The 12943-nt window shown below is 41.6% G+C and overlaps 1 protein-coding gene across 6 annotated transcripts in view; it reads right to left on the bottom strand.

Annotated features, from left to right (window-relative positions):
• asap1b (ArfGAP with SH3 domain, ankyrin repeat and PH domain 1b) overlaps window positions 1-12943 on the bottom strand; it is a 52141-nt gene that overhangs the window by 16690 nt on the left and 22508 nt on the right. For 4 of the 6 annotated variants that reach the window (XM_026362380.1, XM_026362377.1, XM_026362375.1 and 1 more), the window contains exons 3-12: window positions 12402-12547; window positions 10038-10112; window positions 9526-9575; window positions 9202-9331; window positions 4777-4862; window positions 3038-3113; window positions 2338-2424; window positions 1753-1761; window positions 1357-1457; window positions 1182-1251 (exon numbers count right to left, since the gene is read on the bottom strand). In XM_026362380.1, coding sequence (XP_026218165.1) covers window positions 1182-1251; window positions 1357-1457; window positions 1753-1761; window positions 2338-2424; window positions 3038-3113; window positions 4777-4862; window positions 9202-9331; window positions 9526-9575; window positions 10038-10112; window positions 12402-12547 — 830 coding nt within the window. The remainder of the gene's footprint in view (window positions 1-1181; window positions 1252-1356; window positions 1458-1752; window positions 1762-2337; window positions 2425-3037; window positions 3114-4776; window positions 4863-9201; window positions 9332-9525; window positions 9576-10037; window positions 10113-12401; window positions 12548-12943) is intronic. The other 2 variants (XM_026362376.1, XM_026362379.1) reach the window with 1 other exon arrangement.

Raw genomic sequence — 12943 nt, 5'->3', positions numbered from 1 at the left:
AAGGATTGCCTATCCCCATTCAGAATATGGACTGTGCTGGCTGGGCTGTGCACTGTAATACTGGGCCCAGTTGGCACATGTACACTGACTATTGTCTCCTGCCAGTGCCTGGGCACAGGAGCCGGGGCACGTGCTAATGAAATGCTAACAGGCTGTTGTGAGGCTTGGCGCTCGGCTGGCCTGCTGGCAACCCGCCATGTCAACTAGAGTCACCTAGAGTTCAAATGAAGAAAAAACAACTGACATGATGGTAAACTGCCTCCAGACAGAGCAAAATTATTACAAGCTCTCATACAACTTCCCCACAGAGGACTAGAGGAGACGGGTTAAAGTCAGCAGAACAAAAAGAATTTCTTTCATATTACATCTGAGACAACCACTTCCTCTGTGTTCCTTTTAGCAGTCAGAAATTATGTCACGTTTAAAGCATCATCTGTGTGAAGGTTCAAATTCTGGATCTGTGCTAGCACTATAAAAATAGCAAATACAGCATGAATAATAAAACCGCACAGGATCACGGTCACATCAGTGATGATCATGATGCACTGATATCATCCCTCCCACGTTTTTCATGAACACTACACTACAGTGACAACCAGATTGGCACAGCTAAGAACCATGGGATTCAATCTTCCAAAATATTATTAATATGGGAATCTAAAAAGAATTTTTCCTTTTATTTACTGATTATCCACAATTAGGTAAAGTTAATTGTTGTCCAGTGTGTCTCTGCTTTGAGGATATAACTCAGTGACAGACAGTGTTACAGACTTAATTCACATTTGAAGTCAGGTTTTAATTCCCGCAGTGCACACAGGAGAAAATAAACTACAGCTGCTGCTGCTGCTGCTGCTGCTGCACAAGGGCGAAGCCAGCGCTACAGACCTGACAGCATATACAGTACTCTCACACGCTCTGAGATGAGTCACAGCAGACAGAGGCGGAGTGAGGGCGTCTGTGTGTGTGTGTGTGTGTGTGTGTGTGTGTGTGTGTGGAGGAGTGGGGGGCAATGTTACCATGACAACCCATCTATGTCAATTCCACTCTGCCAGCTTCCAGATTGAAAAATCCCACCACAACCTCCCCTCCTGATGCTCTCCGTTTGATCCGCACTGTCACTCCCGGGGGTCAGAGAGTTCGTACTAGAGAGTGTATGACTGTGACATTTGTCAAGTACTCACTGTGGCATGAGAGATGGTGAGGATGCCCCCCTTCACTGAACACTGCCTCCTCTGCCACACCTTCCTCAGCCTACGAGACACGTACGCACACTAGTAAGGGAGCTGTCATGACTTCCTTCTTTACATCGTAATGCTACATGAATGTTGTTAAATAGTGGTTGTGTCAGCAGCTTACCCATCACTCTTCTTCAGCAGGTAGCCTTTCTTCTCACTGCCAAACTCCTTGTTTCCCTGCAGCTGGTGCATGCTGTAACCACCCTGCTTACTCTGTGAGTCCTGTGCAAACAAAAATGCCCACATAAAACCCCCAAATTGAAACATAACAGATAACAGATAACATGTACAAAGAAGTTGCTTGCAAGACACAGACATGCAACACACACACAAACACTTAACAAGCTGATTCTGTGACATCAAAGCACAGGGTCTCTTCTCGAAACCAAAGTGAGAGTGCTTACAGTAGGATAAAAAGCTACAAGGCATGCTTTGCAACACCTCTGAAGGGCCAAACCACTCTAGTGTCAAGCAGTACAGATAAATGTCAGCATGCTCAACATGCACCAGCACTTACTCTTCTAGACTTGATTCCAGATGAGCAGAAGGCAGAAAGGGGGAGATAGAGGGGAGAGGTGTGAAAGATCTAGCTCAGGTGCACGCTGTGGGTGTGAGAAAGTGTGTGTTGCCTGTCTGGCAGCCGGCCACAACCACAATCTTTTAAATGGTGCTTATCGTGGGTGAGAAGCTATAGAAAGTGTAACTTAAATGTGGAAGAATCTATGAACTGTTTCATGCAGAACAGCAAACTAAGAGTGTGAAAAGGTGAAAGGGACGGTGCAACACAGCTCTACAGCAGCTTGTCTTGATAGGTGAAACCAGGGCTGACAGTGTTTTAAGTGTGTGGTGTTAAGTTGGGCAGTGAGTGGGTCTCCACTGAGCAGCCAGTGAGGCACAACACTGGTCACCAGCAAAGCCTACCACACACTGGCTACCAGCATGGTACAGCACTGGGCACTCGCTCTGTGCTGCAGGAGACAAGCTCCAGCTGTGCTAATGGCCAGAATGAGAGGGGGATCTTTAACCTAAGTCTGCCACGGCTGTGTTTAGCTCAGTTTGGGTATAGAAGACTTCGGTCTGCTACAAGTTCAGCTCAGCCTACCTCCTTCTGGTCCAGCTGGAGGGAGGACTTGATCAGATCTCGCAGGGCAGTCAGCTGCTTCTTCTCCTCATCCTGAGTTTGTTTGATCTGTGGAGAGAAAGCGAAAGAGTGAGGAAACAACTATACAAGAAAACAGAGAAAATGCTAGCAAGCTGTGTTTACATGGCAGCAATTATTGCACTATTAAAAATCCCTCACCGATATAAAATTTGAAAACTATTTACAATCCATTTCCCGCACACTATAAGCTAATTTTTGAATCGTGTCCCTTTCCCAGGCATTAACAAACTGTGTGCACCACTGAAAAACTTCCACAGGTGCTGGATCAAAAACTTGAGGCGTAAGCAGTTTCCCAGGATTTACCATGTTTGGAAACAATGAGAGCTACTAGCTTCAGGTAGATTCTGGATCATGAGAGTTGCTGCCGAGCATTACACTCGGATAAAACTGCTGCTTCAGGAGAAAGTACTGTGGTGCTGTAAATAATAAATGCTGACAAGAAGTCAGTCAGTCACCTTTTCAAATGTCTGCTAGTGAAGGAGGCATGACTGAGAACAACAAACCCAATTTCTTCTACTAATTTACTGCAATGTAATGCAGGCTATGAAATTATATCTTCAGCAAATGTGTTGTGTTGTGTGAAAAAATGGTAAAGAGAGTAGATCAGCATTGGTGCAAAGGTGAAAGTGTGAGGATTTACATTGTAGAGATCGGCTGCCAGTTTCTCAATGTACTGTTTCAGCTTATCTGCTGTCTTCAAGCCATCTTGGAAGAAACTGTAGGACAGAAGGAGATGAGAAATTAACATTAAGTGGAATACAGGAGACACAGATCAGCAATTTATGAGAATCACTACTCTGTGTCAGGTGTCTAGCCGTATGTCTTGGCCAGTATGAAGGTCACACACAGGAAGGAGATTGTGGAGACTGCTGCAGTTTATGTTTTATGTAAAGACCAGCTTGTTGAGGTGCTTAGCACATCCCGAAATCCATTACAGATCTGTCAGCAGTATACACCTCAATGCAGCTCCGCAGCTGCAAATCACCACTAATGACCTCTCTCTGTCTCCACCCACTGCCATCACTCTCTTCTTCTTGGAACATACACCTCTCTTCCTCTTTCCATTACTCTCTCGACCACATTTTGCTCTGCTTGTTTTCTGTCAATCTGTGCATTGAGAATCCTACACCTCTCCTCCCACTCCAGCCACCTCTCTCTATCAAATACTGTTGGTCTTGCAACATGTCAGAACTTATCGTTAAAGTCAATGCTGCAGAAAAAAAGATTCTTACAAAAATTTACTATGCATCATCAATAAATGTATTTAAACGTGATACTTAATATGTGAAGGTAAATGCCATTATTATGCCTCGTACTGATCTCCAAATTCATCTGGATTGGTTTCAAACTTTCCAGCTGATGTGTTCATGCACATGCACCAGTTTGAGGCAATAGCTAACTTTTAATTTACACTGAATATACTCAACAAATGCAAGAAGATGTTTTGTGTTTCTGGACTGTAAAAATATATGACAAGGTACAAACCTCACAGTCTTAACTGACTTTATAATTTAAGTCCAGTTTTAGTTTAGACAGCTGTGACACTGTAAAAGTGTGATTAGAGGGGGTTTGGGTACTCACCATTCGACTTCTGATGGAGCGATAATTTAATTGTTAAACAACTGTTCTACATTTTGCTACAGCAGTTACAGGACGTCAGTTGTCTGAGATAATTTCAATTAACTTGGACTCTTGAACTCTTGGAAATCTATAGGCGGCTTCTTGCCCAGATCAATGTCATTCTTGCAGGAGGCTTCTTTCCCTTGCTGAGTAAAATCGTGTCATGATCAATAGTCTATAATAATAAAACCCCCAGGTGGACAGATACCAGAATTTGTTATTTTCCTGCTTAATTTGTCAAAAGACAACAAAAATGAACACTCTTTCGAGCATGCAGTCAAAAACGTCCCTCAGCTCTCTGTCCAGTGTCTTTGTGATGTTAATCCATCACCACTGCAGCTTTTCTATCCATCAAGGACCAAGTTAAACAGATTAACTGGGAAGTATATTGTTTTGTCACAGTGTTATGACAGGAGCTACCAACGCTGAGAGAAAATTCGTCATTCTGTCAGGGGCTGTTGTGAGCTGCGGTTCTGGATCGGGGAGCGCCCACTTATTTACGCACCAAACCCCATAGCTGTCAGAACATATCTGTATGATGACCTGTACATATTTATGAGAGCACTGCATATAAAAGACACCTTGAAGATCAGTGAATCATACAGAAGTATGAGTCTGAAAATGGACATTCAGAGCAGCAATGAGGGAGAAAGCCCAAGTTTTTCTTTTGGCGTGTTGCAAATGACTTCTCAGTGGGCGTGATGCACATGACAGGGGAGCTTCACACATTCAGGTTAGGGGGATTAAGGTGGTACTTACTTGCACTGTGCGTGGTAATACTTAATCAGGTTCTGGAGGAGGTCCACTCCTTTCTTGGTCTTGATCTCATTTACTTTGATCAGGTACTGCAAAGCAAAGAGAAGAGCAGAGTTCAACCAGTAGTTGAAATTCAGTGTGTGTTTAAAGGATTTTTGCATTTAATGAGGTGTAATGTGGCAGGGCTGTTACACAGAGACCAAAGACCTCTGCTTTCCCGTATACACTTAGAGTATGAGCTCTGTGCATTATGATAATCGCATCTGACCGCAAATGTGCCTTGTGAAGGCTATGATGTAAGAGCCAACGCTGCCTTGACACCGTGGGAGTGGGGACCAGACTGGTAAAGACAGAGGAAAATGCTGTGTAGTACAAGGGAACATCATGTCTCTGCTTTGATATAAATAAAGTTTCAAAAGGTTAATGAGAAATATTTTGCATAAGCATTAAAAAGACAGGGAACAGCTCAGTCTGGGAATCGGAGGCTACAAAACAAATGTCTTCAGACGCAGCTCCCACTACACAAACGAACAAAAGATAATCTTAATCTGAGCTAATCCCACAGCCTGCCAGTCCACAGAGATTTACAGCAACACCACTTTCAGCTCCACAGTAAAAGTTAATCTACTACATAAAAGCTTTCTGATGCTTCTAACACACAGTTTCAATTTGCTCCTTATGTTGCATGTGGATGCATGTGTTTTATCATCAGAGCGTGTGTGTGTATGCACGTGCTGTCTCTTTTTCTGCCTGACAGGTGTTACTGGATGGGAGATTATCCACATTTTGTCTGAACGCAGTGTTATAGAGAGCACTGCATGTGCGTGTTTGGACTCTTTTGTGTGAATGAGCAGCGACGCTCGCACTGCTGTCGTGTCTGGGCAGAATATAATGCAGCCTGCTGAGCCCTGGCTTTCCACACTCCTTCACTGACAGCGTAGGATGAAAAGGGTGAGAGAGTGAGAGCATCCTGTAATCTGTTGATTGAGTAACGCAGCGAGAGAGAGAGAGCGAGAGGGAGAGAGAGCTGGCGTCAGAGCGAGAGAGTGCATGGAGCACAGAGAAATGAGGTTAAGTGGGACGAACAGATTGTACCACTGACTGCAGCGACTGTCCCACACAACAACAGCAGCAGCACTGGTATTTCCAGCCAGGATGTCTGTTGATCAGGAGGAAATCTCAGATGTTTGTCTTTATTTGCTTTCCTCTTTTTGTCAGTAAAGCAGTGAGTAATATGGATATAATAGGGTAGTTCACACTGGAAACTGGACTGGAAAAGGACACATATGATTAATCAACTAATTTATATATTGTATATATTTGTATTGCTTTACAATAAATGCTATGAAAAATTCTATGAGGTTAGTGTTCATGGATAAAATAAACAGATTATAGGTAAATCTACCACATCAAATAGTATGTAAATAATTAGGGCACTGTGCCACTTTAATTGAAAATTAGTTTTGCAGGAATTTAGTCAAAAACAAACGTACTGGACAAACTCATACTTTGTCTGGATGATGGCACATGATGGGAAATCAGGGGATCACCAAAGTTGTTACAATTCAACCCGAGGAGGCTCATTAATGTGTAAATGAAATGTCACAACACTCTATCCAACAGTTGTTGAAATGTTTCACACAAAACACTGATGTGAGCCTTATGGTAGCACTAAAGGAAAATTCATCCTGCTGAAACCATAAATGTCACGGTAGTTTGTGGAGATACAGTATTTCAACTCTGGACAACAGAGACTTATGAACCAACAGACACAGCCTTTGTTGTGTGCTAAGGGAGAACCCTAATGACACAGACGACCATGATCTAACAATCCTTTGACAGCTCTGATGATAAATAGTAATGACGCAACACACATGAGCAGCTGCCGAGCTATCTGGCTCTCAAAACTCCTTATTCTTGTACACTGAACTGCACTTGGCCTGAAACACATCATACTGCACAGTATCCTGCATGTATAGAAACAAGTCCATTAGGCTCTCATTACGTATTTCTAATGCTTGTTAGGGAAAATTCTTGGAACCACACCGTTCATTACTAACTATCATTTACAGTGAGGCTGGTTTGGTAACGAATGACCAAAACCACAAAGGCCTTTTGTTTCACGTTTTTACGCTGAACAGGCCGTGCTCAGAGGACTCCCACAGTGCTACAAGGACACAATACATCAGTATGAGACTGTAACTCAGGCCGTGAACATGAAAAGCTCTGCACATGATTAGAAATATAAAATTTGAACTCAAAGCTGCCAACAAAAGAGGAAGCTAGTGCAAATGTAATGTGGGAGCTACAAACTTGTATTTGGCATCCTGCATCAAGTGGAGGCGGATGACAAAATTAGATAATGCAGAGAGTAGTTCTTCTGAAATTTTTAAAAGTTAAAACTATTTCAAGCCTAGGTTCAAACTAATCAGCAGCTACAGCAGCTCATTTTATCATGAAAATGTGACAATATGAAAAAGGACCCACAGGGAATTATCGCCTGACAGTGCTGCTACAATACCATGGCTGTAGTCTCATTTCCACCTGTTGTATTACCCTGTATCCTGTGTGTTGTCATGTTTATCAGTTTCTGGAAAACATTATTGGTAAATAAACGCAGCACCTGGTCTGTAGCACAGAAATGTAGGGAGGGAAATACCTCTGAGTCACAGTGAGAAGAGGGCAGATCAGTACAACAAGCACAATAGGACTGCAGTGAGTATTAGAGTGAATAATTCACACAACCACCAGCAGTAAAACCATTATTCCATTGGTCCATTATGTAATTTGAGTAAAAAATCTTAACAGGATAAAACAGTGAACAAGGCGTAGGCGTCACCACCCACAGCTAGAGAGGTTTTTGGCAAAGCAGAGTGAGCTCTAACAGTTTGTCCTGATTCTCCTAGGAACGTAAAGAGCTCCCATTTGTTTTACACTCAATTCAAGCTGTCAGATTTCTTTTGAGGATTAATATCGAAGAGAATTCAGACAGGGTCACAACATGCTTAAAAGCAAACACGTTTAGAGAAACACTCTAAATAAAGGAAAAGTGTTCATTAGTGGTTGACTGCAAAAATATCTGACTTACACTGATCACGAGTTCTGAGACTCGTACTAACTGTTGTATTCTCTAATCTGTAACCACTGACATACAGTCACTGCATCACCCAGATTGGGTCCAGCCACACAAATTATAATCTTATGAATCAATGTACTGTGGCCTCAGTTGTATCTGTTGGAGAAAAAATGAATTCCCTACACATGGGTCTGCACAAGTCTTACAGATATTATATGAATTATTTAAATCATCTGGTAGAAAACTCACACTTAAACAGTAATTTTAATTAAATTAGTAAGTTTTTTAATCCTAGGTGAGCATTCAGTCCATCAGAGGCCAGAACGCTGAACAATGTGCATTTGCACACACTGTATAGGTGCTCGGTCTGATGAATTTGCATTATACTGAGCAAGATTCACGGATAGCATTTTAATTTTACATTAGATAAATGTTAGAGGGATGAAAATGGAAAGGAAGGGAGAAAGAGAGCGAGAGAGAAAGTGGGAATATCGTGCAATAAACTACTAACTAAGGGTTTCTCAGAATCATTAATAAATCAGTTGGTCTTTTTTATGTATGTGTGCATTTTTTATTATTTTATTTTTTATTTTATTTTGTCTGTAAATAACTTTTGAACTTTTGACCAAGAGCTGGAAACTGATAACATTTCAGTGTATATGACAAATAAAGCAACAAATTCTCTCTTCACTCTTTAGAAGTTGAAACCAGAGTCTGTCTCTGCACCTAAAACCCATAGACCACCAGAGCACCACAACCCTGTGTTATGCTTGTGAGTAGGCCAGCAAAGTATTTGAAATAAAGGAGCAGCCTGCATTTTCTAATACAGCGCTGGTCTAAAACAACAACCTAAATGTGAATGTATTTATAGTCCAGAGTGACTTACAATGACACAGAAGTTTAGTGATTAATGCAGGGACAGCCAGACAGGCCGTGTTCATTACAGCACCTGATCTGGCTAACTGATGGTTGCTCAGATGCTGTACCTAAATATATCTAATCAGCATAAAGCTGGTGATTTCTAAACTAAATTCACACTGGTATTTGAGTGCTGTCTGCTCTCCCACCTCAGTATGGCTTTTCTCTACATATAAAAACAGAAGCTGCTTTATTTTCGTACCCTTGCAGCTTGCTGCACAGATGAAACGCTGCACAGTAAATTAACAATATGATGGATGAGATCGAGCACTGTCACTCAGCTGACATGTCTAGTTACAAAGTGTATGTCACATTTGCCGTGTGATGAAGCACTTCTGCTCTTCCGTTCCATTTGCTTTCAGCCACCTGCGTTGCTGCAATACATTGTCTTAATGTAAATGCTTCCAACACATTTAATCACACTGAGCACCTACTTCACACATCTGGAGTTGGAAAAGACGCCGCTCCTTCTCCATCTCTTCAGCGATTTCAGCCCCGGTGATCTCAGTGCGGATCATCCCGTGCTGCTTGGCGTGCTCTCGCTTTTCCTTCTCTATCTTTGTACTAAAACAGAGGAGAGGACAAATCACACTATGCTTCTTCAGGTTCGTATTTAATGTTTATGTTTTACAGTGTGCTCTGTGTGCCATTCATTAACACTCCTGGATGATCCAGTGTTTGATCTATTATTCAGTGCACTATAATGGGCTAGATGGTGCTAGGAAGTGTGCAGTGTAACACTTTAATTATCCACTTACAACTTGGCCTCGTAGTCTTTCCATGCTTTGTCAAAGGGCTTCTTTATGTCCTGTAAACACACAGGAGGACAAGCATCAGCAAATTACAGAGGTCACCGTGGGGACGGAGTTATTTGCAGAGTTGGATCACTACCAGGGACCCAACAAATGCCTTACTCCGCTTACGATTTATGCCCTGGATGCCGAGCAAGTGATCACGCCCCTCTATCCCCCCTGAACACATAAGGTTCATGACACAGCTAAGCATCACTCTCTTTAAGCACAACACCACGACAGTGTTTATGTCTGCAAGATTTACAGTGTGATCATTTTAACAGAGAAAATACTCCTGATTCCCCCATCTCTCCTGTAACTTATTCTTACTCGCATGTACAGAAGTGACTACAGAATTGTGCTGATGAGGCATTTATTTCCCCTGCTCCACAGCTGCGATATGTCGTGGAGGTGCAGAGAAAAGTCAAGCAAGGGAAAAAAAATAGCAGGAAGAGAAACAGTTTGACAATTAATCTTACCCCTTTCACGCCTTTCAAATCACCCTTCAGTAGCGAGTCCAGGGTGAAGATCACATTGTGGCTAAGGCTCTGAAGCTGAAAGAAACAACAGGGTGTTAAAATTTGGCAACTGTTAAAATAAAACACAAGTAACATATCACAAGGTGAAAAGGCATATACGTTTTATTGTCAAGCAAAACCACTACATTACAGCATTACAGCCTGGCAGACCTTAGGCATTCTAGCTGTCAATTTTGATAGCTTTCCTTCCTCAAGGTCCGTTCCACTTACTTCCACATCCTCCTGTATGTCTCCTATGTTACCACCTCCATAGCACCCAGACCATCACGCTGCCTCCACCATGCTTGACTGAAGGTATTCTGTTTGATCCGAAGACATCAAACGTGGACTCATCTGTAGACCTTCTTTCTTTTCCTAGCAATTTCTCGCATTGAGTAGCCTTCCTATCTAAAAACAACAATACACTGAAGGGGCCCTAATGAAAGTTCTTTCTTTCTTACTATTGGTACCTCTTGTAACCTGTAAACAAACAACTGCTGATGTTCAGATACTAAACTTACCTAAAGAACAACATGCTCCCTTGCGAGCTCCATTAGTACAACTGCTCTCAGCTCAGCAACACATTTGCAAAAGAGGTTTCTCATCATCAATTAGCCTTGTAAAATGATTAACTTGAATTAGCAGCCATAACAGGACATTGATGCAGAGGGCTGACAATTGTTAATAATAGGATGCACACATGTAGATCATTCTTTAAAAATCATCTGATTCATTTAAATGTTGAGTGAAATTAATTAAATTGTTTGTGAATTGCATGAAAATGTGAAAACAGGGAAATTTGTACAAGTACATGTGATTTTTTTGGGTTTTTTCTTTTTAATAAATTTGCAAAGATTTCAAAAAAACTTCTTTGCACTTCAGAATTTTTACAGAATTTCTATTTTGAAATAAGATTAACACAACAACATCTAAAAATGTAAGCACTGTAAATACTGTATAAGCACTACATAAATGAGGACACCTGCAGAGACAGGTGATAATCAATTCAGTCATTTGATGAATTATTATATGGATGACTACAGATTTAAAGAGATAAGATCTAGCAACTAGTTTGCTTTGGTCTTTCTATGGCATTTGTTGACAATACATCCTTTATACCTACAGTGTAATGAATCTACATTACTGCTCGTGCTGACTGAAGGTATGAGCAAACATAACAGCAGAAGCCCTGCCAAAAACTGCAAAGTGCAAAATTAGTCTATTGAAGAATTAGCAAATGCTAGACGTTGCCAACAGCTCGGGTTGCCACGGCTACGCTCAGCAGCTCAAACCATTAGGATCAGCAAGGTCATTTACAACAGTACTAAGCATTTAAGTCCCTGTTGTTGTTAGCCAAGTCCACACAAGCACACAGCCAAGGTCAAGGAAGTAAACAACGATTAATGGTTGCTAATGTGCTTCTGAAGTGCCTGTCTTGCATATGGCCAACATCAGAATCAGTGTTCCACTGGCCGGTTGCCGGTGTTCTCTAACAGCCCATCCCAGAAGCTGTTGATGTCTCTTTTACAATTCTCCGAAAGGAAACAAACATTGAGTTGCTGACAACAACCTGGTGGTTAAATTTGTTAATAAAGGCCAATAACACATGTAGGACATCCAGGACAAGCACTATTCATCAATACTCATTTGTAGTGCACACACATACCAGCAGCCCTCGGGGCAAAGTTATTGAAGTCCAACAACTCAATAAAAACTCAAAATGGGAATGAGTCAAGAGACAGATATGACAGGAAGAATGGCTAGATTGCACGATGTGCAGGTAGTACAGACAGGTGTGGGATCTGAGGTTTCTGAATGGACACACACACCCATACAAAGTTGCTCCTGGCGCTGCCAAGTGTATTTATGGAGTCTAATCTCTCTGTCAGCCACACAGGAAGAGCGGGAGAGTGCAGGGACTGGCCCTTCTTCCAACAACAATCACTCATAGAGGATTCAAACAGACGCAGTATTCAACTGAAGCATCAGGGGAAATCAATGGCAGACAGATAAGAGTTTCAACTTGAAAAAATACAAAGCTCTGAGGTGTATATGTCTGTAGGCAGCTATACTGCCCAACTGTGTTGATGGTCTTGATTGTGTTGGTTTTATAGTTTTGTAGAGATTCATGAACCTTCTCCTTTAGATCCTTGACTTAATATAACCTTATCCTAACCTTAAGCCTCAGGCCAAATCCTCGAGCACACTTAAAGACAAGAAAGAAAAGCTCTCCATGGTTCATTTTCCTCTCTCAAAGACTGGAGGACTCTGAAGGGCAGGCTCTCTTAACTATTCCTTTCAATGATAGCATGAGTGTTGACTCACCAGGTTCTTCAGTAGGGCAGACAGCTCCTTGGTGAGGGAGGAGAACTTTACAAAGGCTGTTCCCAGGTCAGGGTTGTCTCGGCTGATGAAGTTGCTGCCGAATTTGTCCAGAGCTTGGGCATAGTTTTCTTCATTTTGCACATGGTCTACGTTGGAAACAGAGAGGATAAAAGTTAAACCATTGATCAATCTTCCACCCCTGAAGTCTGTGCAGGTCTTAAAGTAGTGAAAGGGACTACCAATAAGTCACCAATGCATGTCCATAAAGATGGCATGGCTGTGTATAAAGCTTTTGTTTTGCACATAACAAAAATGTAATCTAAATAAAGCCAGCATTAGTATTTTATGTACAATTTCACAGTTGGCACAGTTTTAACAGAATGAGTTTAAAAAATACCAATACGCTGACAAGCGTTTTAAGCTAAAAAGATTATTATTGAAATAAAAAGTATGAAAGTCCTTCTCACAACAACAGTTTAAGATTAAGGAAAGTAAAAAACAGTATAGTGAGAAATATATTACACTCTTTATTCTCAACAGCA

The sequence above is a fragment of the Anabas testudineus genome, chromosome 2, assembly GCF_900324465.2.
Source record: "Anabas testudineus chromosome 2, fAnaTes1.2, whole genome shotgun sequence".
Lineage (NCBI taxonomy): Eukaryota > Metazoa > Chordata > Actinopteri > Anabantiformes > Anabantidae > Anabas > Anabas testudineus.
This window is presented reverse-complemented; position numbering and strand designations above follow the sequence as displayed.